The sequence below is a fragment of the Diabrotica virgifera genome, chromosome 5 (genome assembly GCF_917563875.1).
Source record: "Diabrotica virgifera virgifera chromosome 5, PGI_DIABVI_V3a".
In the NCBI taxonomy this organism is placed as follows: Eukaryota; Metazoa; Arthropoda; class Insecta; order Coleoptera; family Chrysomelidae; genus Diabrotica; species Diabrotica virgifera.
This window is the reverse complement of record NC_065447.1, coordinates 80,882,178-80,908,845: the sequence shown is the minus strand read 5'-3', so window position 1 is coordinate 80,908,845 and position 26,668 is coordinate 80,882,178. Positions and strand designations below refer to the sequence as shown.

Below are 26,668 nucleotides of genomic sequence, written 5' to 3'. Positions count from 1 at the left end.
CACGGCCCACGGCTTATGGGTATGGGCGCCCATGCCAGGATTGGTATTTTATTTTTATTGTACATATTACATAGAAGTTAATATTACCTACCTACTCTGTTATTTACTTATTTCGAATTTATTTTTATTTAAATTAAACTTGTGTTTTACTGAGTCTGGTGTCTATATCACAGAGCTACCCTTTATAAGTTTGACGATATTGTACTATTCAATATTCTCGTACAATTTTTCAACGACATGCCTCTTCTATTTTAAATTTTTTGATTGTAAACATCCGTCTAAACGAGGAATTGAAAATATGTACTAAGAATACTAACAAATAAATATATTGTCAATATAAAAATACAAAGTTACATTGCATTCTATTTTGTTTTAGCTTTCAAAAATAGCTGAATTTCTTCCAAGGACTTTCCTTTAGTTTCCGGAGTAAGCTTAATGACAAAGATGAAAACAAGTAAACATAAAGCCGAAAACGTGAAAAACGGAATAGCAAATGAACCGTAATAACTTTGTAGCCAATGAAATGCTTTTCCTGATATTACAGTACAAATAGACATAGATAGCTCAGTCATCGTAAGGGCATAGGCTCTCACTCCTGTGGGAAATAACTCACACGCGAAACAAAATGGAGCAAAGGATATCCCGACATTATAAAAAATATTAAAACAGATTAGAGCCGTTAAAGGCAACCAATTTAAGTAAGCAAGCAATTCATTTGCAGTATCATCTAGTTGGAAATAAACGCCTATAGCTAAAAGGGATACAATACACCCAGTGACAGAGATTATACACAAGATTCTTTTACCGAATCTGTCAAGAATGAAATAACATGTTAGGGCAGCTATTAACATTTCAACTGCAGAGTATGATATTGTAGAGACTGTCGGACTAATATCACTTCCAGTTTTTTCAAATATGGTTTTGGTGAAAAACAATAAAGGACTTTTAGCAGTAGCTTTGTTTTGTAAGACTATTAGAAAAGTAATAATAGTCGCACGTCTGTTACTTGGAATTGTAATCAAATCAGTAACTTTAGGTTTACCTCTTTCTTCCTCGTCCCTTATAGTCTCTTTTATAATCAATAATTGTTTTTGAACATCTTTTTCTCCTCGGAAAATCTGCAAAGATTTTTCTGCGTCATCGTATCGTTTAACTTTAACATACCAGTATGGCGATTCAGGCATAAATAAAAAGGTAATGAAGTGTAGTAGGGGAATAATTGATGCTATTATAGCACAGGTAACAATACTCCAAATAGAGCCAATAATATTGATAAATAAAATACCAAAGAGAAACATTAAAGTTGGAAGTGAGGACAAGAATCCTCTGATTTCTGGGGAAGATATTTCTCCGATATACACCGGAAATACAGTAAAACTAAATCCATCTGCCACTCCGATAATAAATCTTATAGCAAATAGCATCCAAACATCATTTGCAAAAGCTAGCCAAATATTTCCAAAGAACGCTATTGGAGCTGCCATCAGAACGGATTTTTTTCTACCTACAGCGTCTCCTAAGTAACTGCCCAAAATTGCGCCGAATGGGCAACCCATTGCACTGCATATAGCTATCCATGATCCCTGTTCGTCGGTAACGGGTATTGTTGAGGATTCTGAGGTAAGATAAGATAGGAACGGCGACGTCCATGCGGTGACCGCACCATAACTAATTAGATTAAAGGAACCTAAAATGAAAAAATTTTATTTATTAATGGATTCGACCGTTATTTGGTGGAAATTCATTTTATCTAACAATAAAACAGTTGAGAAATCAATAGAATTCGACAAGCCCATGTTCACATGTTTTGTAGATCTGAAACAGGCATTCGACAGAGTATGATTGAAGGCCGTGCTCATTATCCTTGCAAAGAAAAACATAAGTTAGAAATATAGAAACATAATCAAAGAGCTCAATAGATCCAACAAAACACGAATAAAAACCACACACGGGCCCACGGAAGAAATCAAAATCAATATCGGCATCATACAAGGGGATAGCCTCAGTCCATGCCTATTTAATTTAATAATGGATGAAGTTATAGATATAGAAAAGCAGTTAACAAAATGAATCAGGGATACAAAATGGGAAACCGAACAATGAGAATACCTACTTTACTACGCAGATGATGCAATCTTAATAGCCGAAAACGAAGATGACTTACAACGCTTACTAAAAAAATTTAAAATTACCGCCGAAAAGTATAACCTGACACTATCAACAGAAAATACGCAATGGATGGTAATATCCAAGAACCCAATTAGATGTAAGTTAGTAGTGGACGACCATATAATCGAACAGGTAATGGATTGTAGATACTTGGTTGTGGAAATATCTAGCGACAAGCATCTGTGGCAAGAAACAAAACAGCAGACAACAAAAGCAGTAAGAATATCTGGTTTTCTGAGGGATATAATATGGTGGAATAAATATATGAGCACCGAAAGCAAAGTCCGCATTTATAAGACATGTGTTAGACCCGTACTGACATACGTAGCTAAGACAAGGGCCGAGACAACAAAGACCAAACAAATAATGGGAACAACAGAGATGAAAACCCTAAGATCCATAAGAGGTATCACACTCAGAGATAGAATACGAAACGAAGACACATTGAGAGAGCTAGGCGTTCAAGATGTCGTGAGGTGGACAAGAGCACGACGACGCATGTGGAGAGACCAAGTAGATCGGATGGACGCTGAACGTATGGCGAAATGGGCGAAGACACAAAAGCTCAAGACATAGGAGGACCCAAAAAACGATGGTACGAGAGCTGGAGTTCCGGATCGTAGCAGAGACTGTAACAGAAGAAACAGGACATAGTCCTATTAAAAGAAGAAGAGGAACAATGAAACACTGAAAACTTTTGTTTCCTATACTTCTACGAAATATATTACAAATTAATGTCATTACAGCTGTTTTGCCAAGCGTTGATAAGCATCAACGAAGACAATCAAACACATGAGATTCAATAGCCTAGAATAGAAAAAATATGCTTTAGCGTCATTCAGGTTTGTTCTAGCAAACAGTCAAACTAGTCAGAAACCGTCAGCAAACAGTTGGTCAGTGAGAGAACATAATACAGTCACCAGTGCTATCCTCTCTACTCGCACTGGTCCACTATTCTCTGATGGTTTCAAACCGTTTGAAACTGATGCTAGAACAACCTAATGAAAATTGTACAATTTTATAGACAAAAGTTACAGCTGCTATAAAAATACTTACTACTTGTACCGGGTGTCCCAATTAGAAAGGCTCTCGGCCATATCTCAGGAACCGTTTATAGTACAACTTTTAGAAAAAAATATTTATAACAAAAGTTGCCTCGGGAAAAGCCTGGAAATTATTTTTTAATTGTAGGTTCACGGCTAGAGGGCGTAATTGAATATCAAAAATTAAAAAATCAAAATTTTACAAAATTTGCCTAACAAAAGGGCACTGAAAATCCGTTCATCGTATTCCTCATAAAATTCTGCGCATATTTGATTACAAAAGTTTAAGTCCACCTTTGCAAGTAAATAAGAGGTGGGGGTGAGTGGGAAACTTGTTATGAAAAAATGGGTTTAAGTCCGGTTTTGCTAAATCGAATTTTGCAAACTTGGTCTTGTTGAAAACAGCTTTTTGAAGTTATACTTCTTTACCGGCGATAGAGGGTAGATTTTTATATGGGAAAACCTAGCGACCGGGCGCATGCGCATTATAACTTTGTTCTGATTGGATGTTCAAATGACATGTCAAAAATTATTCAATATGGTGGCTGTGGCACAGCTGTAGTTAGATTATTTATGGTTGTTGCGTTTTAAAATTTGTGTGAAAAGAAACAACCAACAAAAGTTAGTTAATAGTTATACTGCCTTTTTAAATAGTTTTCATATACCTATATTTTTGGACTTTTGGACTATTTTGGACAAGGAAAACTCATTCTAATTTGGTAAGTACCTAGTTTTTATTATAATCATATTGTAATTATACATTTGGATTAGGTTGAAATACATACATTTATTTTCTCAAGAATACGGATTTTAGAGAGAAATCCCAAATTAGGTTCGATTTTTATTTTTAAATTATGATTTTTTGGCGTAGATTTATTTATCTAGTAGGTATGTAATGCTTTGATTTACATACTTAATTTGATTACCAACAAAAGTTCTACCAATCTTCATCTAATATATTGTTTTCTTACTGTTTTGTTATATTTTTATATTTTCTTCCACAAAATTTAAACTACATAATTTTCAAAACAAGTGTCAAACAGTAAAACGTTCAGTTACCGTATTTTTCCACATGATAAATAATGTGCGATTGGACGAGTGAGTCTACGCTTCGATTACGAGTCAAAGCGGCACGAAATTCAAGGGTTCAATTCCCGATGCAAGTTTTATTTTTTTATTTTTTTATGCATATTATGATTGTAAGTATATTTGTTATATAATTTTTTTTTTCAGCAAATGCGTATTTAAAATTTTTGCCAACAATTATTATCGTCCAGAAATCATTTTTTCTTTGTGGCATTTTTCAATGTGTTTGTGTGCGTTTTATTCTTTTATTTTTTTAAATTTTTGGTATAGTCTTAAAAATCACATAATATGTAGTAGAAATATAACTTCTTACGTGCGTACAAAGTACACACACATTCTTGTTTGTCAATGTAAGAGTTATAATTTCGAAACAGCCTATTAAGTAATATGCCAGCTAGGAGGCGTTATTTAATTATTTTCAGAAATCTAGGTTTCTTTGGAAAATATTAAATACAAGCATGCATTTTTAATCCTTTGTTACAAAATTAGATCAAATTAGCAACAGAATAGCGAAAACCGCATGTCGATATCTTTTTTATAGCCCGAGATATCTTAACAAACTATTACTGTCACCGGTAAACGAAGTTAAGGAAAGGTAGTATGCTGTGGAAAAAACAAAGAATCATTTTTTAGATGTCAACGTGTATGAATTAAAACAATAATAGGACAAACAACACTATAAAATATAACAAAGAAATAAAAACAACTACGTAGTGACGACTTAAATGTTCAAATTGGCCCATAATTTTCGATGCAAGTATTTACTCTTTAAGAGTATTGAACAGCAGTTTCAATTTCTGCTATCGCAAGGTCTTGCATGGCGTTGCCTACTCTATAAAACATGTTTTCTCGTGTAGTGGGCCTAGCGGCAAAAGCAAGGTCTTTAATCCGCCCCAATAAATAAAAGTCTAAAACAGTTAAATCTGGTGTTCTCACTAGCCTACAAATATGCTTCCACGTCCTATCCATCTATCAGCGAATGACTCATCTAAAAAATCTCTTACTACTCTGGAAAAATGCGCGGGACAACCATCGTGCTGAAACAACATGGAACTACGAACTGCTAGCGGTACATCTTCTAGAAGAAGAGGCAATTCATTCCTTAAAAAAATTAGATACCGTTCAGCAATAATAGCATTATCGAAAAAAAAAGGGTCCAGTTATCTGACTATCACCAGATTTAACTGTTTGGTGTGGGGACGGTTTGGTATTTCACTTTTATTTAGGTACCTATGGGGACGGTTTTTGCAGCTAGGCCTACTGGAGAAAAAATGATCCAGAGAATACGAAACCCCATTCAAAGCATTTCGAGAGCAGAAATTAAGACTGCTGTTCAATCTACTCTTCAAACAGTAAATGCTCGAATTAAAAATGATGGGCAATAATTTGAACATTTAAGTCGTCACTAAGTAGTTGTTTTTATTTCTTTGTTATATTTTATATTGTTGTTTGTCTAATTGTTGTTTTAATTAATTATATACGTTGAGACCTGGAAAATGTTTCTTTGTTTTTTCCACAGCACACCACCTTTCCGTTTACCGGTGACAGTAACGGTTACGTTTAAAATTTACACGTTTCTTAAGATATCTCGAGACAGAAAAAAGGTGTCGACATGCGGTTTTCGCTATTCTGTTGCTAATTTATTTTAATTTTGTAATACATGAATAAAAATGCTTACTTGTATTTAATGTTTTCCAAAGAATACTAGATTTTGGAAAATAATTAAATATCGCCTCCTAGCTGGCATATTACTTAATAGACTGTTTCTAAATTATAACTCTGAAATTTATGAAAAAGAGCTGTTTTCAACAAGACCAAGTTTGCAAAATGCGATTTAGCAGAACCGGACTTACAGCCATTTTTTCATAACAAGGTTCCCACTCACCCCCACCTCTTATTTGCAAAGGTAGACTTAAACTTGTGAAATCAAATATGCGCAGAATTTTATGAAGAATATGATGACTAGATTTCCAGTGCCCTTTCATTTGGCAAATTTTGTATAATTTTGATTGTTTAATTTTTTATATTCAATTACGCCCTCTAGCGGTGAACCCACAATTATGAAAATAACTTCCAGGCTTTTCCCGAGGCAACTTTTGTTCTAAATATTTTTTCTCAAAGCTGTACTATAACCGGTTCCTGAGATATGGCCGAGAGCATTTCTTATTGAGACACCCAGTACCTATGAGTCCTGTAATTTCTTAGTTATTCTTTAAGAAACTATTGCACTGAATATTATGGTCTTTCAGATAGATAGGTTAGATTACCATGACCCAGCCAGAGACCTAAGAGGACAAATAAACAAGGCCGCAATCATGTCCTTATGTTTGAGAGATGTGTACTAGAAAAACCCATAAATGAGAATAATGGGCAAAGTTAGGATTTATATAACTTGCATCAGATCTATTATGACCTATGGTACCAATAAAACCAAAGCATGCTACAAACAGCCGAAATGAAGGCACAAAGAGCAATAGCAGGGAAGACAAGAAGGGATAGAATACGAAACAACATCAACAGGGAAGAATGTGGCGTGCAAGTTGTAGTAAGATGGGGTAGGCAAAGATGAAGCGAATAGTTCAGTCCTGTAAAAAGAATGGAGGAGTACACACTACCAAGAATTGCGCTAAAATGAAAACCAGCTGACAAGCTTCACCGGGGAGACCACTAAGATGGAGAGATAGCTGGCAGTCTACCTCTCAAGAAATACTTCAACGTCGAAATTAACAGATCGACAGATCTACAACAAGTATAAGAAGAAGAAGAAGACATATAGCCTTTTGTGATTTTACAGAACTTGAGAAAGATGCTGTAGGTTTAAATTGTAGAGGGGGTGGTTGTAGGCATCGTTTTTTGTAGAATATAATAGGTTTGTTCTAGCAAACAGTCAAACTAGTCAGAAACCGTCAGCAAATAGTTGGTCAGTGAGAGAACATAATAGTCACCAGTGCTATCCCCTCTACTCGCGCTGGTCCACTATTCGCTGATGGTTTCAAACAGTTTGAAACTGATGCTAGAACAAACCTAATATAGATCCCTTTACTAACTCAGTAGTAAATAGGCGTCAATGGTAGAATTTCTGGTGGAATTGTCATGATTAGGTCTTGCTGGAAAGACATGTAGGTGTTTACAAATTAAGCAAACAGTTTATAAAATATATAAAGAACGAAGTGTTAAAATCGCGTGATATTTGAAGTAGCTTCTGCAATGTACTTTTACACATTGCAGAAGCTATGGTAATAGCTAAGGCAAACAGATATATTATTGCTCTCTTTTGTAATTTAAAAATAACATCGGATTGGGCAGCTATACCAGAATCTCGAAAGAAGACCATATCGTAGATGAGACTCGAACAAAGAAAAGTATGTTATTTTGTAATATGCTAAATTGATTTTCTTCGAAACAGATCTTATTGCTTAGCAAGCTTAGGCTAGTTTCTTACTTTACAAATCGATATATGAAGGGCCTATTTAAGATTACTGTCTATGAAAACACCAAGAAATTTTACAGAATCAGCAGTACTGATCTGGTTGTTATTATGAGGTAAGGGTTGAACAGCTGCTTTATATGATAATGCTACTGTTTTATCTACGTTAAAAGAGAGTTAATAAGAGTCAGACCAGATTTTTTCTGTAAGTAGATCAGCAGTTATAGTAGCATGAAGGGTTGCAATATTTGAGTGGCTCCAGGTGATACTGATATCATCAACAAAGAGAAAAATTTTCCCATCGATTTCTAAACCAGTGATGTCATTAATAAAGACGAGAAAAAGTAGAGGACCCAATACTAATACTAAACCTTGCAGTACTCCACATATAATGTTTTGAGACTAGAATCTATAATTTGCTCTAACCAGTTATTTCCTATTATCAAAGTAAGATTGGAACCAATTCAAAGAAATACCTCTAATTTCGTAGAAATTTAGTTTTTTTAATCAAAATTGCGTGATTTACACAGTCAAATGCTTTGGCATAGTTACAAAAAACAAGGGCAGTGTGTAGAATATTGTTCAGTTCTTGGTAAACCTCATGTAGTACAAAAAACATGGCATCAGTGATGCATTTATTATTTAAAAAGCCGAACTGATTTTGTGATAAAATTTTTTCAACGAGAAAAGACACAAATCGGGCTTTTATGAGTCTCTCAACAATTTTGGAGAGTACCGGTAGTAAGGCAATAGGTGTGTAAATAGTTGCAGGCATTCGATTTTTCACCACTTTTATAAAGATGAATAATGATGGCTGTCTTTAGATATTCTGGAATTTTTTCTTTCTCAAAACAATCATTAATTAGTGAGATGAGGACTTCCAACACATTTTCTGTGAGATTTGAGATCATTTATATGGATAGTCCATCAGCAGGTACTACAGGAAGATTTGTTTTTGATACTATTTATTGTTTGGATCAGTTCAGATTTATCAACTGGTCTTATAAAAAATGAATTCGAGACATTTCTTGAACTAGAAAGATAGGAAATGGGACCTTGTTGTTGCAAAATAGTTGATGTTATATTTTTGTCCGCACATTAACAAAGTAGTCATTTAGACTTTCATGGTCTGAAAGGGAAAATATTTGAGCTGTGTGATTTTTATTTTTAAGATCGTTTATTATGGACGAAGTTTCTTTTGCAACACTTTTAGAGCTTCCCAGGCGATTTTGATAGTACCTACGCTTTTTTAGCTGGTTATATAAGTTTTAGATATGTCTGATTTAAGCAGCATTTGGTAAACTAAAGCAGGTATATATTGAAGTCTGATACTCCAATGTGGAAAGTTTCCAAAGGAAAGTTTTCCTTTTCATTAACAGCTATGACAAAAAATATGGAGAGAAGTGGAAAAAACTTAGAGATGCTCAGCAGTGAATTTAAGATTTTTAGATAGGGATATAAAGAGTACTTAGACAAATAAAAGTATACATTATTACTAAATATTTTACTTGTAACTCACCCGAAAACGCTGATAGGTATTGAAAAAGATTTTTGCAATATACAGCCCTCATCTTTGGGCAAAAACACACTCACAAAAAATTACAGAACACCTCAACGTGCCCTTTAACAGATAGCAATATTTTTAGCATGTACTAAAACCATTTTGTTGTTCATAAATCTATTAAATGTGATAAATATATCAGTACACCCATATTTTATATCACTTAAATATGATGCAAAGAACATGACTTATAATAGACATTTACGTGAGTTTTAAATACGATATAACAATTTTTCAGATTTAAACAAAATACTATAAATAATTATCTTTGTGACGAGGCGCGAATCTTATTTGAAAGTTTTAAAAATTATATTTAATTTGCACCTTTATAAATTTACTCCAGTCAATGAAAGCGAAAATAGGATATTACCTCCGAATTCTATCCTACTGCATAAATTTTGAGGAAATTTTGGGAATAAGCTCTAAGTAAACATAGTTTCAAAAATCATAGAGAACAAGTAAAAACTTCTTTGCATAGTGGTATAAAAAGCTTATTGAAAAACTATTAAAAAGTCATCCAAAATGATTCGCAAAACGTTTTCGATCTAGATCAGATCATCTTCAGTGCCTAGAACGAAGTATTTCCACGTTAGAATTAATGTCATTTCTAGTCATCAATATCTACTTTGAGCTACTGTTCTTCGACAGGCATGCAAACGAGCCGTATCCATCCTTGAGTGTCAAGTTGTCCTCTTGCATCTCTTGCTAGCCAACTCTATTCAGTTTGCCTCTGTCTCTTCATACTTCTACTTCTATCCCATTTAATTCCCCTTTCCTCAACTTCATCATCTTATCATTATCCCCCCATACAAATACTTCAGCTTATTATCAGTATTTTTCTTACTTCAGCCTCTCCAATGAGAAGCCAGTTTCTTTCAATTCCCATTTTTGTTCCAATAGCTTAAATTAAGCTCTTTTCTTTTTCTACTTCTGTTGGAGTTTATCATTCTCTTTACTTTCACTCCAACAGAAGTTATCTTGTTTTTGTTACATTGGCGTGGAAATACTTCGTTCTAGGCACTGAAGATGATCTGATCTAGGTCGAAAACGTTTTGCGAATCATTTTGGATGACTTTTTAATAGTTTTTCAATAAACTTTTTATACAATTGATGGATTCGACCGTTACTTGATGGAAGTTCATTTTATCTCACAATAAAACACTGAAAAACGTTTGTTTTCTATACTTCCACAAAATTTATTACAACTATGTTATTACTACAGCTGTTTCGGCAAAGTGCCTTTCTCAAGTGATATATTTTACAATGTGTTTGCCTTTTTAAGTCTTTAACTGAAGAGGTTGAGGAGTGGGGAGCTGTTTGTCTCGAGTTGGTCATTCAGAATTATATCTGTATTTTTCAATTTATTAATTTCCATTGATTCTAAAAGTGATAGCTTAAGGCCTTTATTTTGAATATGTAGAATTCGAAACTCTTCATTGAAAGAATGATTATGATCTAGAAGGTGAAGTGCGTATGTAGAAGTGTCTGTTTTTCTATTGTTGAAAGCCCTTTTGTGTTCTGCTATCCGTTTGTCAAAAGTTTTGCCAGTTTGACCGATGTAAGTTTTCGGACAGTCACCACAAGTTAGTTTGTACACACCACTCTGTAGTTGCTTTCTCTTTCGGCTTTTATTGTTTTTAATATGTTTGCTTAAGTTGTTGTTAGTTCTGAAAGCTGGTGTTATTCCTTTCTTTTTTATGTATCTGGCTATTTTTGTTGTTATTTTGCCAGTATATGTGAGAGAGCAGAAGGTACTGGGTTCTTTCTGTGGTGGTGGATACACTAATTTCAAGGCTTTCTTATGGAGTTTTTGGTTTAAAATGTTGTTAACTGTTTGTTCGTTATAGCCATTGTTTACTGCTATTTGTCTAATGATATTTAGTTCTGTCTCGAAGTTATTTTTTGTCAGAGGAATTTCTGTCAGTCTATGTATCATGCTATGGTAGGCTGCTAATTTGTGTTGTGTAGAATGGGATGATGAATTGTGTATAGTTGTGTCAGTTATACCATTATACAAAGAAGTTTTTACTTGTTCTGTAAAATTTTTAGTTATGGTATACAGCCAGCTACTGGGACTTTCCCATTGATATAGTTCTTTCAAAATTTATACATATCCTAAAATTATGCTCATTTTCCCAGTTAATTTTTTCATGAACAAGTTAACGGATTCCGCTACTGTTTTTTTTTTATTATTTTAGATTTTTCTTTGGTATGTACACAGTTGGGTAAAGGTTTACTTAAACTTTTTTTTGAACTTATACCAGGTGAAAGAAAATATATGTTTTTCTTACGTCAAGTTTGAGACACCCTGCCCTGTAGCGAGGACAAGGTATATTTAAGTATTTTCGATGGGAAATAAGCCACAATTATACCAAAAAAATGTTTTTATTAACGTTTCGACGCCCGAGTCGGATGTCGTTGTCAAAATACAAAATAATACTAAATAAACAAAAATGTTGTTGCTTAGTAAAAAATTCTTCTAATAATTTATTTAATCTGACTCATTTATACCGGCAATTCAGGCATTTTAAAGTAGAAGAGTTTAAAATGATATCGCCAATATTGATGAGTTGCGTTCCTGGGACGACTTTACTAAAAGATAGTTCATTCGATTACATGAAATCAATCCCAACTCAAGAATATCCGTCACAAAAAAATCATAGCATGTAATCTGTCTTTAAAAAGACAACCAAATGCAACGATGGCAGTAAAATTCTCGGGCTAGAGATTCCATATAGTCCTGTCGCCAGGGGGGGTACAACGGCCTCCTTAATTCAGATGGACTTACCCAAGTTTTTTTATGTATTTTGACACGTAGAATACGAATTTTTTGGGTAACAGTCGATCCGGATGTCGATAAGATTGTTATAAACAAAGAACTTGAGGAATCACATAACAGCAATTTTTCGCAAACCAAAACATGTTTTTGTATTCTTTGGGCCATTCTAAGCAAAAAATGGTTCTACAACTTTTTTCGTAGGATGTATAGTTTTCGAGATAAACGCGGTTGAACTTTCAAAAAATCAAAAAAGTGCAATTTTTGAACCGGAATAACTTTTGATTAAAAAATAAAATAGCAATTCTGCTTACTGCATTTGAAAGTTCAAGTCAAATTCCATCGGTTTTGATTATTTGCATTGCTAAAAATTAGGTTTTTATTTGTTAAACAAAGCTATAAACACATAGTGTTTCCCGTGCCCAATGCATGCGTTTTAATGTACGTAATATACGTAGAAATTCTGTATGCGCGCCTACTCGTTCGATTTCAAATTAGAAATGCATTGAAAACATCATTCAATCACTATGTGTTTAGAGCTTTGTTTAACAATAAAAAAATTAATTTTTAGAAATGCAAATAATCAAAACCGATATAATTTGACTTGAGCTTTCAAATGCGATAAGCAGAATTGCTATTTTATTTTTCAATCAAAAGTTATTCGGATTCAAAAATTGCAATTTTTCGATTTTTTGAATGTTTCACCGCGTTTATGTCGAAAACTATGCATCCTACGAAAAAACTTGCAAAAACATTTTTTGCTTAGAATGACCCAAAAAATACAAAAAAATGTTTTGTTTTGCGAAAAATCGCTGTTATGTGATTCCTCAAGTTCTTTGTTTATAACAATCTTATCGACATCTGGATCGACTGTTACCCAAAAAATTCGTGTTCTACGGGTCAAAATACATAAAAAAAACTTGGGTAAGTCCATCTGAATTAAGGAGGCCGTTGTACCCCTACTGGCGACAGGACTAATAGTAAATCACGACATCGTAAGTATTTGGGCTTACATTTAGTTTACTCTCAAAACTAATACCAAATTCTGACTTTAATGTATATATGCTATTTTAAATTATAGATAATATTAATAATACATAGATATTATATAAATAATACTAAAATATAAAATATGTACTAACTCGATATGTTAATGACTTACTAATCATGGTATTTTCTTTATATTAACCTCCTCTTTTAGTATGGGTAACCACATCCTACTGCATTCTACCGAGGAATTTGCGACACAATTGTTTTCATTTAGCATAATTAGAGCCGCTTCTTTGATTTTTCTCTTTTTACTATCTGTTTCTTTTAGGACTATACTTGAATCTCTCCACTGAACTCTATGTTCATTATCCCATGCATGTTGACATATTTGAGATCTATCAAATTCTCTATTTTTAATATAAGATTGATGTTCACTTATTCTAACGTCTAATATGGTCTTGATGTTTCACCTAAATAAAACTGTTCGCATTCACAAGGTATTTTATAAATACAATTCTTTTTCCTTTCTTGTTCATTCTTAGGTTTAGTTTTAGATAGAATAGATCTCAATGTGTTTGTTGTTTTGAATGTTGATGAAATGTTGAATTTATTTCTTATTTTTTTAAGTTTCTCGGATAGTCCTTTTATATATGGTATTGATATTTTCCTCGTATTATTTCTTGTAAATGTTATAGGATCCCGTTCTACGTTGTTCTGTTCCATTCGATCCAATCTTGACAATTCCTTATTTATAAACGATAAAGGATAATCATTTTTTAATAAAACAGATGTTAACAAATGTTTTTCTTCTAAAAATGAATTTTCGTTAGAACAAGTAATTTTGGCTCTACCATATAAGGATTTAATTATTCCCTTTTTAACGTTGATGTTGTGATTTGATTTGTAATTGAGATATCTGTTGGTGTGTGTTGGTTTTCTATACACTTGAGTTTCATATCCAGTATCCTTGTTTGAGATTAAAACATCGAGGAAAGGGAGAGTGTTATTATATTCCTTTTCCATTGTAAATTTTATTGTCTCTTCTTGATCGCTTTTAATATTTAGGAATGTATTTATTTATAATATTTAGGAGATATGTAGATGATGTGTTTTCAATATGGCCTCATAGATCAGAATTGTTGGATACATTCCTAAATATTATAAACGATCAAGAAGAGACAATAAAATTTACAATGGAAAAGGAATATAATAACACTCTGACTTTCCTCGATGTTTTAGTCTCAAAGAAGGATACTGGATATGAAACTCAAGTGTATAGGAAACCAACACACACCAACAGATATCTCAATTACAAATCAAATCACAACATCAACGTAAAAAAGGGAATCATTAAATCCTTATATGATATTGTTCTGAAGCTATTTCCTTGTGGCATTTTTATAATAAACTATTTTAAATTGGAAATAAGCCACAATTTTACCAAAAAAATGAATTTATTAACGTTTCGACGCCCAAGTCGGGTGTCGTTGTCAAAATACAAAATAATACTGAGTATTATTTTGTTTTTTGACAACGATACCCGACTTGGGCGTCGAAACGTTAATAAATTGATTTTTTTGTAAAATTGTGGCGTATTTCCCATTTAAAATAATAATAATAATATAATAATGTTTATTAGCTTTCATGAATACAAAATATTTTTAAGCAACAAATCTTAACTAATAAACAGAAATGTCCACAGAAGTAACACCAGTGCAAGCACTGGAGTTGCTTGTATGTGGAAGTACAATATACTTTATGGAATATTATACAATACAATATTACACAACAATAGGACAAAAACTGTAATTAAAACTTTGCATAAAAATAAAAAAATATAATATATTTAAACATTCAACTAGATCTACCTATTTACAATATACTTTCTTATGGAACCATATTACATCAAATTAAAAAAAAATTCAATTTAATTTAATTAACCGCTGTAATATTTTTTTTACTCAAGTGGATTATTTTTAATATGTTTTATTAATCTTTTCTTAAAAATATATAACGAAGAACTTTCCTTGATTATATTTGGAAGGCTGTTGTAAAGCCTAGGGCTTAAATAAGTAAGCTTACATAGTTCCTTATATGATAGAACCAAAATTACTTGTTCTAACGAAAATTCATTTTTAGAAGAAAAACATTTGTTAACATCTGTTTTATTAAAAACTGATTATCCTTTATCGTTTATAAATAAGGAATTGTCAAGAATGGATCGAATGGAACAGAACAACGTAGAACGGGATCCTATAACATCCACAAGAAATAATACGAGGAAAATATCAATACCACATATAAAAAGACTATCCGAGAAACTTAAAAAAATAGGAAATAAATTAAACATTTGTCTACATCAAACATTCAAATCTACATCATTGTCGCCACTATCATTCGTTTCTTCATCTTTGTCAGAGATATAACTAACAGTCCGATCTCTCTGCAAATGCATGACTCGCTGCATTCTTTTTTGCAGTTGCAAAAAATTATTTCTAGTAATTTCTGCTGTGGAGGTGATTTATGCTTTTTTGTGGACTGCAAATATCCATTAGCAGTATTCCATCCTCTATCACTTGGATTGAGAGCTTTATCGCCAAGCTAAATTTGAAATTGGTAACAAATTCTCTTAATGTCCTCGTATAAAGCATCTAATGTAGGTGCGAGTAATGCAATTTTTAAAGCGGCATTTGGTGCTTCTCATCACCAGCTTTAAAAATTGATTAATCGGTATACCGAGATCCTGTTCACATCTGCACCAAAATTCGTATATGCTTCAAAATTGAAAAAAGTTCTCTGCTTGTTTTAAAATAGCTTCGTTTATTTTAAAGATACCGCACCAATTTAAAAACTATTTTAAAGTAAATTTTAAGAACTATAAAACCACATTGATCACAGTAATCCAAAATCTTTAGTTTTTAGAAGGTAACGAGTTAAGGGGCGCAAGAAAGGTGATACTCGCTCTATCAACCTAACTTAATAAAAGTGACCGTACAATAATGAAAAAATTAAAATTTTTCAAAAAAAAAAACAACATGTTCGTGCTGAAACACTTTTTTTCTACATTTCGTTTCCGAAAGTTGCACTTTCCCGCACGGCGTACGTGAAAGTAAATTTTCCCGCACGACGTGCGGGAGAGTAAAATATCTTTTAATGTGGCATTATAATATATTATAGTACATGCAATAACTAATATTTAGATATTATTTACTAATTTATTTCAAATTTATCTTATTGTGTTCATGTTTTAATGAAATTAGCGCGATTATTTCATTCATAGGAGATTCTGACCAATAGAAAGCTACAGAAATAAAAATTAATAGTACATTGTTTACCGGGTAGGAAAAGCTTAACATTCCTGGACGACTGTGAAGATTGCTAAGTCGAGGCGCAAGCCGAGACTTAGCAACACAGAGTCCAGGAATGTGGCTTTTCCTACGAGGTAAACATACTATTTTTCCGCAAATCGTTTAAAATTCGACAGATATTGATTGATTTAAAAAAAACGCGATAATTTTATTCCCAAATAAATGGTGCTTTGAAATTCCTAATAAAATTACTTGGGTTACTATGGAAACGTATTGAGGTTGAATTGTCAAACTTGACAATGTTTTCTATCATTTATGTAGAACACTAACAACTGTACGGAAATATCATTTCCTTACAGTAAGGAAATGACATTTCCTTACAGTAAGGAAGTCCTGACTTTTTCTTCAAGAAATTTTGACAGGAATGTCCAAATTTCCTGGCGATTTGCGGAAAAGGGATTATTTTTTGATGATTTTACCTTCCAATCGTATAGTAAGATATTTGATCACGTGTTTAATTCTGTCCAATCAGATTAAAATTATACTGGGAATTATCTACTGTAGAAAATTACCGATAGAATTTTTTTAATTAGTTTGTTTCTGTTTAAGGGCAACCAGTTTCCTAGTTTTGACAACTGTCACATTTAAGATAATATCCATAATATACGTATTAAAAAATAATCTTACGAATATCACACGACAGTAAGAATAAATAAGAAAATAATGCTTTATTTTTACTCAAATTTGTTGTCATTGGGCAATAGCCAGTCGAGCCCTGCGGGCTCTCGTGTCTATTGCCAGACAACAAATTTTCGAAAAACTGTCGCATTATTTTCAATTTATTCTCACTCTCTTGTGATATCATACCCGATAATTTTTGATAATATCCCGCCGTCAAGTATATTACGTCAGGTGCCCTTCGTTGCTACGAAAAAATACATTCAGTGACATTAATGACAATTGCTGTTTTAAAAGTTATAAAAGTGATGACTTTCAAAGTCATCCTACTACGTTTAACTGTAGTAATGTGTAATGTGTACTTATAATTTTGGTTTTAAACAGTTTTATTTATGAAATAATCAAAGGTAATACCACGAGTCCTCTAAATTTTATCGATAAATTTTTTTGTTTTCACGAAAACTTTTTTAGTTGGTAAAATTACGAAAACAAACCGAATGATAAAATCACGAGAGCGAAGGACGAGTGCTTTTATCCATTTCGGTTTGTTTGAGTGATTTTACCCTAAATAAAGAGAAGTTTAAATATGAAAACGAAAAAATTTATCAAGCAAAATTTAGAGGACGAGTGGTATTTGAAAAGATTATTTTGTGAACCAATATGTATTATTAGTAAATACGGGCATCTGTGAAATTATTTAAGACAACTAGGATCAATGTCTTAAGTAGGTTATAGATAAATTATTTTATGATTTAAATATGAACCAATTTATTTATTATATTTTTAATACATAAAAACTGTTTAAATCGAAAATGAACAATTATTAAAAACACAATTTTTATAACTAATATGAGATTTTCCAATGTCGTTCGTAACGTATTATGTGAAATTTAGGGTACCTTAAGTTTTATCAGGGAAGAGACTATTTTATCAAGGAAGAGGCTGTTTTATCAGTATTACACTCAATGATTGGCTAGAACGACGCGTGGTGATTGGCTGAAAAAGCAGAAACGTCAGAATTTGACAGGTGAAAAAAATAATCGCAGCAAATTGCACTCGATCTCTAAAATTATTATCGATTTGTTTCCCTCGTGCCACTTTGACCTAATTTCACTCTCCTTCGGTTCGAGAAATTAAAACTGTCAAAATGAAAAATTCGATAATTTTAGAGTTCTTGTGCAATTACTACTGATAATTCGATGAAATAAAATTATTTTGATATAATATTTAAAAGTCAGATCAGTAGAAAATTACAATGGTTTTGAATCGTCGTCATGGAAACCAATATCGTCGTCGTGGTAACCCATTATATTGAAAGTTTGGTTTTGACAACCTTGCCAAAGAATTAATTTGTGTATTTTCACTTCTAAATAAGAATTGATATAACTTTAGATATAACTCTCTTTTCACTTTTAACGCCAAACGTACGGCCCTAGAAAAAATAGTTTTCCTAACTCATGCGGAAAGTGTCTTCCCCGCACTCGACTGCTTGCCCGAACTCCGCTATCGGTTCGTTCGGGTCAACGGCAGTCTCGTGCGTGAAAGTATCACTGTCCGCACTAGTTAGGAAATATTTATTTTCCTAAGTGCAGAAAGTCATTCTTTTCCGCACGCGACTGCAGTTTGCCGAACGACGCGAAGCGGGAGTTCGGCAAGCAGTCGAGTGCGGAAAAGAGACTTTCTGCAAGAGTTAGGAACAATATTTTTTCTAAGAGTCTTTAAAAAATTACCAAATCTTAATCAATTAATTTAATTAATATGAAAATACATACACAAATTAATTCTTTGACAAGGTTGTCAAAACCAAACTTTCAATATAATTAGTTAGCATGACGACGATCTTGGTTTCCATGACGATTATTCAAAACGACTGTTATTGTCTACCGATTTGACTTTCGAATATTATGTCAAAATAATTTTATTTCATCGAATTGTCGCGTTAATTTCATTAAAACAGGAACACAATAAGACATATTTGAAAAAAATTAGTAAATAATATCTAAATATTAGTTTATTGCATGCATTATAATTACTTTAAGGCCATACTAAAATATCTAAATTAACACGCGTGCGTAAAAGTAAAAACCGCGTGCGGAAAAGTAACACGCGTGCGGAAAAGTAACACGCGTGCGGAAAAGTAACACGAGTGCGGAAAAGTGAAACTTTCTAAACTAAAATGCGTGCGCGAAAGTAGACATTTTTGCACGCTGGTAGAAAAATAACTATTTCGTATCTGTTTTAAAAAGCTGTTCGTAAAAAGCAGATTTTTAAGTAACTTTAAAAATGCTCTCTACAATTTGATCTTACGTTTTTTTTAACTGGTTTTTTAAACCAGTCCAACTATTTGAGCATAAAACTATAATTAAAATAAAAATATTGTAGCGGAAAACGATGCTTTTAAATTCTGGTGGATGCGGCGTTAAATATGAATGCTGCTAATTTTCTCTTAAAATATATGAGTGATAAATGTGTTGCACAGTATCCCGCAATTTAATGCAATCAAAATTTAATAATGCTTATTTTCAAGGTACTTTTACACGCTTCAAAGAGTGTTGGTAGCATTATACCCGTAAAGCCAATCATGTTTCTGCTATTTCAAGCTGAATGCACCGATTCGAGAATTCATAAAAAAGGTCACCTTTCACCTACCTCGCTTTGTGTTATAACTAGAAGATTCCTGAAAACACAAATCTCTTTCTTTCGTTAGATACGTTTTAAGTTATTCACAAAAAACTATTCTAAAAGGTGTAATTTTTAAGGAAAATGGCAAATTTATTTTCAATTACGAATAACTCAAACAAAGTATTGAGTTTTCAAAAAAAAATTGTAAAATATCTTTTGCTTACAATTAGGTCCTCTAACGACTCCCGGGGTTATTTTGATCAAAAAATTTCTACCTCTGAGAAGGGGTGGGAACCACCCCCATGAGAAAAGCATATTTTAAGATAGGATAAATTTTTTTCTTGAGCTATCCCCCAATTACTGTGAAAATAATAAGTAAATTGAAGCCAAAGTAAACCATCATTGACTGCACTAATTTGACAGTGCAAACTCTATTTTTGATTTAATCTCCCATTCTTTAGTTAGAATTTTTTTGGCTAAATAAAGTCAATAAGGATTAAAACATAAAATAAACTAAACGCAAAATAATTAACGTCATACGTCAAATATTTAATATATTATTAAATAATAATAAAAATACATGATAATAAACTAAATGATTTTGTGAACATCTAATCTAAATTAACTTCTTTTAAATCATTACAAAAGGTGAAATTACATTTTATTAATTATTATAAACTCCGAACACCTTTTTTTTTATGTATTTAGATAACATACACGTCAACATGTATGTTTTCTGGAGTGTTAGGTATTACTGGAGTAACATACACAAGGATTAGAACTTAGAACATACACAAGGATTAGATTTATTTACATTAAATCGATGTGTATAAAAACATAAAGCTTTTAAATAATCTATTATATTCTTTTTCTCATGATCATCTTTCAGTGCGTCACAGTTTTTGGATTTCTTTCTAACGCATTAAATTGTATGTGACAGAAAAAAAGGCACGTCTGAGATTACAGACAGTAAGTTAGTTATTCTAGTTGTCGATAGATGGCGCCATAATAAAAAAAATAATTTTTTTTAATTAGATAATAATATAACGTATTTATCAATCAACGATAATATTACAAATATAATCTGTACAATTTATAAGACTATACAAACCAAAGAAAATACCATTTTATAAATGCAAGAAACACATTTGATTTGTTTTTATTCCAAATTGAAAATAAAATGTGACAACTGTCAGATTTAACTAAAATGTCATGTCAGAATAAATGTCATAAATGTGTATTATCACGGACTTACCCTTTTTCCTATCATTTGTTACGCACTGAAAAATGATCATGAAAAGGACAATAGTACACATTCGGTGTTTATCAAGATGGTTCTGATGCCATCTGAGATTCCATTTTTTTTTTCTTCATAATACTTCAAATAATAATTACTTCATAATTCTTCTAATCAATCAGAATATGCTTCACCGCCAAAAAGAATGAACATTTTCTGCAGGTTGGCGAATATTCTTTGTTGATAAGGAATTTATAGGTTAGTGCAGTATGTTCAATCAGTTAATTATTACTTGGTCTCTACTATTTAATAAGTGCGTTCGCGGGTGCCTGTCGACGACCAGTCGGCGACAAATTAGCAGCAAAACGCATGCGCACTTTAAAATGATATAAATAATATCATTAATAGATAAATATACAAGATATATTTACCTAGTATAACTTAATAATTAGTTATTAATATTAATTTAAAGTAAATATACCTTGTATATTTATCTATTAACCTTATTATTTATATTAAGTGATGTTAGAAATTGTCGGCGACAATTTGTCAACTGTACCCGCGAACGCACCTAATGTATTATTTAAGGCAGTCTTTACATGAGGAGAGATTTGATTTAGTTTGGTTTTTGCATCTGTTCAGTAGTTTTGATTGGCTAACTTGTTCTCCGGATCTAACCATCTTAGTATTTTGGTTGTTAGTCCAGAGAATTAAGATTTTTCTCGTGACACATCCCTCTCCAGGCCGAAACTAAGTTTTTTTGAGTAGTATGTACATCTATATTATATAATAACCTATATGTTTCCTGCAGCCGATTTTGATGATATACATAGTTATAAACAAATGAAGATCAAAAACGGTAAATTTTCGCTTTTTTCGTCTATTACTAAAAAGTAAAGCATTCTAAATAAATTTGAGAATAAGAAACACATAAATCATATAAGAAGCTTCAATATGGCGTTCGCTGAATATGTCTATCCTAATTTGTTGCTTAAAAAATTACAAAATTAGTAATAAATTTTGAGATTTTGTAAATGTTCATAACTTATGTAAACATTAAGTTAGAACCTTCTTATTACACGAAATGCTGAGACTTCTTGTGCTTAAATTATATTTTAAATTTTAAAGCAATTGGTCAAATAGTTTAAAAGTTATCTAATTTGTTTATCCCAAATTCATTTTTTCATTTTTTTTTGTAACACTATAAGTCAGAAAATTATAAGGTTACCAGGGCCGCGTTTAGGTCAATTGACGCCCTAGGCAATTCCCTAGTAGCCGCTAGTATGTACCATTTTTTCGAAAAAAAAAATTGCAAGCAGATTTTTTTATTTAAATAAGAATACATAAAAATTGTTATTCCAGTTCGATCACATCAGATTTCTTTCTTGATTTTTCTTTGGAAAAATCATCTATACGCTGTGAGCTCGTACGTAGAGGGGATATTTACAAATTCGCGAGCGCCAGTAGTGGCAAGTCTGTAAACGTTTACCGGAAATTTGACATAAATGTCAAAGTGATTAATTTAAAATTAAAATTAAAAACATTAATTATAAAAAATATTAGTTGCTCAAAACTGTGGCATATATTTTTACCTTAAATATACTTACGTTTTAAATACTGAATTTAAGTTTTTTCAATGTTCCGTAATATGTAATTATAAATTAATCTGTTAATATTAGCGCCATCTACACGATAATTGTGAAAGTATCCGAAATAAGAAATTCATATTTTATCAATAGAACGTCAAAATGATTAGCAAAATCTTAAAAAAATCCATTACAATTTAATTACTTTTTGCGTTGTAAATATTAAGCGATAAAAATTAAATAATAAATTTAAAAATTACCGGTGAAAGTTGAATTAGTAATCCGCCAGGAGCGACACCAGCGAAGCTCAGAGCGTATAATGTCGTCATAATTGATCGCCTTTGTTACGTCACTTTCTATGGACAAAATCGACAAAAATTGTTAAGAAGTTCTTGCAACATACTTGATCGGAAATTATTTTCATGACTATTTTAAATTCTTGACATTTTCGAGAATGACCTTTCAGCGGACACGTTGGTTGGCAACTGGGAGGCACAAATAAATGCGCAAAGCAATATCAAAATTAGGGAAAATATCTTTCAATCCACTCTTTTTTAAATTATTAGATATGTCAATTATTGGTGATTGGTGATTCTATTGTGTGCATCTCTAACGAAAAAAAAATATATAAAACATTTTTGTAGTTTATGAGATATCAGAGAGATTCAATTTTTTATAAATCTTTTAGTTTTAATAAAAAAAGAGATGGTAGGTGAAAAAAGATTTTTTTGGCGCATGCTCAAATCGGTGTATTCAACTTAAAATAACAGAGAAATGGTCGATTTTAGGTGTATAATGCTACGAATACCTTTTGTAGCACTTGAAAAGACCTTTAAAACGAGAACTGTTAAATGTCGGTTACATTCAAACTAAGCGAGATATGGTGCAAAAAAACTTATGACTAATGTATTTTAAGAAAAAATGAGTATAAAATAAGAAATAGTATATATAAATATAGAAAAAAAAAGTATATTTAACCCCTCATCCACCAGAATTGAAATGCATCGATTTTCTTCTATAATACCTTTCTATTATAGTATTATCATTGTTTATATAGGGAGACAGTTGGTCAGTCCAATAGGTAAATATGTTTGATTCAAATTGAGACAGTCACCAGATGTCCCCAAAATTTCTGTCAGGGTCGCAACGTCAAAATGCATAGACACCAAGTTGGATACGATCCTATTCATAACACCCCAACTCGCATACATATTAAAAAAATAAATATATAGAAGAGTCTTCTTCTTTAAGTGCCATCTCCTCGGCGGAGGTCGGCAATCATCATAGCTATTCGTATTTTAGAGATGGCTGCTCTGAAAAGTTCATTTGATGTACATCCGTACCACTCTCTCAGGTTGCGCAGCCACGATATTCTGCGTCTCCCTATGCTTCTCTTTCCTTGAATCTTTCCCTGCATAATCAATTGGAGCAAGCTGTATCTCTCTCCACGTGTAATATGTCCGAGATATTCCAATTTTCTTGTTTTGATGGTATTTAGGATTTCCATTTCTTTATTCATCTTTCTCAGAACCTCTTTGTTTGTAACGTGTTCTGTCCACGATATTTTCAGAATTCTTCTGTACACCCACAGCTCGAATGATTCTAGTTTTTTCATTGATGCAGCATTCAAGGTCCAAGCTTCCATTCCATAAAACAGAGTCGAGAAAACGTAGCACCTAGCCAACCTAACTCTTAGCTCCAACTTCAAATCTCTTGTGCAGAGCACTTTCCTCATTTTGTTAAAATTTGCTCTAGCCTTTTCTATTCTGATTTTGATTTCCTGTAAGTAATCTCCTGTGGAGTTTATCATTGTTCCAAGGTATGCATATTGATCGACTCGTTCGATATTGGATCCGTTTATGATGAGATTTTCGTTATTTCTTTGAGTTTTCGGTATTCTCATAAACTTTGTCTTCTTGACATTCATTGTTAGCCCGTATTCTTGTCCATACTCTGCTATTCTGGTCACCAGCCTCTGAAGATCCTCAATATTTTCAGCTAAGATGACAGTGTCATCCGCATATCTAATGTTGTTAATGGGAACTCCATTTACCTTTATTCCAGCTGTTTCACCGTCAAGAGCTTTTTTAAGATCTCTTCCGAGTAGGCATTAAAAAGAACCGGCGACAACACGCATCCCTGTCTCACTCCACGTCTGATTTCAATTTCCTCTGACAGCTGATCGTTAACACGTACTTTTGCTCGTTGTTTATAGTATAAATTCGATATAATCCTGAGGTCATTGTAGTCCAGCTTCTTTGATTCCAGGACATGCATTAATTGTTCATGTCGTACTTTGTCGAATGCTTTATTATAGTCAATAAAACACGCATATATTTCTTGATTGACGTCCAGGCACCTTTGTATAAGTATGTTAAGTGAAAAAAGAGCTTCACGAGTTCCCAGGCCTTTGCGAAACCCAAATTGCGTATCATTAATGTCTATGTCCAGTTTATGATATATTCGGTTATGGATGACTTTCAGTAGCAACTTTAGCACGTGGGACATCAAACTAATGGTGCGGTAGTCGCCGCATTCTCTTGCGTTTTTCTTTTTAGGGAGGCAAATAAAGATCGACGTCAACCATTCTTTGGGTAATGTGCCTGAGCTATAAATTTTGTTCAAGAGTACCACTAAAACATCAATATGCTGCTCATCTATAATTTTTAAAAGGTTGATAGGAAGCATGTCAGGTCCTGGGCTTTTTCTGTTCTTCATTGTTTTTAACGCATGTATTATTTCTTCCGTTGTAATATATGGACCTATTTCTCCTGAAGTAAGTTCTATGCGTTCCAGGTACCCTCTTTCATCATCGAACAGTTCAGCGATGTATTCTGCCCAACGTTGTACTTTCTCAACGTTCTACTTTCTGCCCAACATTGTTATAGCGACCCCGTGTCTATCCAGAAGTGCACCAGTTAGATTTTGCTTTCTTAGTCCAGCCAGTTCTTTGACTTTCTTATGTAGGTTAAATAGATCGTATCTTTTTTGGAGATCCTCGATCTCTTTGCATTTCTCGTCAAAGTGTTTTTCTTTTGCCTGCTTTATCATCTTCCTTATCTCGTGGTTAATCTCCCTGTATTTATTGTCATTTTTGTTCTTATATTGTCTCCGTTGTTCCATCATATTCAGTATCTCGTCATTCATCCATTCCTCTTTTCTCCTTGTGGAAGTCTTTAGTATATCTTTACAAGGTTCTAGTATGCAATGTTTTAGTTGCTCCCAGTGCTCGTCAATATCATTGGTGCCTATGTTCAGATCTCTACAGTTCTTATGCAGTTCGTGTTGAAGACATTCTTTTACGTTGGGTTCTTTAAGCTTGCTTATGTCTATTGTAGCTGTTCTCTAATTTCTTTTAATATTTTTAAGTGTGAGTGTAATTTTGGCGATAAGTGGGTTGTGATCTGAGGCCACGTCTGCTCCGGGATATGCTTTTACGGCTTTAACAGCATTACGGTATCTTTCGTTTATCATTATGTAGTCTATCTGGTTCCTAACTACTTTCTCCGATGAATCTGCGGGCGATCGCCATGTATACAGTCGTCTGTTGGGCAGTTTGAAAACTGTGTTTGTAACAATGAAGTTCTGCTCTTGGCAAAATTGTAGTAGACGATCACCTCTCTCATTACGATTTCCCAGACCATATTTTCCTACACACTCTCCTCTTTGCCCCTTTCCAATTTTTGCATTGAAATCACCTAGGACTATCGTGATTTCTCGGCTTTTTGTTTTTTTCAGTGCTTCTTCGATATGCTGGTAAAATAATTCTAGTTCTTCTTCATTGGCATTCGTCGTAGGAGCATATACTTGTATCAGGTTCAACGTGGCGTGAGATGTCTCTAATTGTAGTAACATTACTCTTTCTGAGATGGGGACAAACCCTTTCACTGCTCTATTAGATATTTTATTAACAATTATTGCCACGCCGTGTCTATGTAGGTTGTCATCGCTACCTGAATAATATATTGTAGCTTCTGCTGTTGAGAAGCAGCCTGAGTTAGGCCACCTGGCTTCACTGATACCCAGTATATCAATATTCAACCTGTTCATCTCTTGAATTGTATTGTGCATCTTACCAGGCTGAAACATACTCTGAACATTTCAGGTTCCAATTTTAGTATTGGACAGTCTTATTCTCTCGTCTCCGCTTTTGTGACAAGGAATTCGCTGATTAACGACCTGAGA

The 26,668-nt window shown here is 32.8% G+C and overlaps 1 protein-coding gene across 1 annotated transcript; it reads right to left on the bottom strand.

Moving 5' to 3' along the window:
- Nucleotides 1-310: 310 nt before the first annotated feature.
- LOC126884252 (facilitated trehalose transporter Tret1-like) lies at nt 311-9,518 on the bottom strand. The gene is made up of 2 exons (XM_050650185.1): nt 9,245-9,518; nt 311-1,687 (listed from the first exon to the last, which is right to left on the bottom strand). Exons 1-2 carry the CDS (start codon nt 9,294-9,296, stop codon nt 363-365), a joined length of 1,377 nt encoding a protein of 458 aa, XP_050506142.1. The 5' UTR covers nt 9,297-9,518; the 3' UTR covers nt 311-362.
- Nucleotides 9,519-26,668: the final 17,150 nt, after the last annotated feature.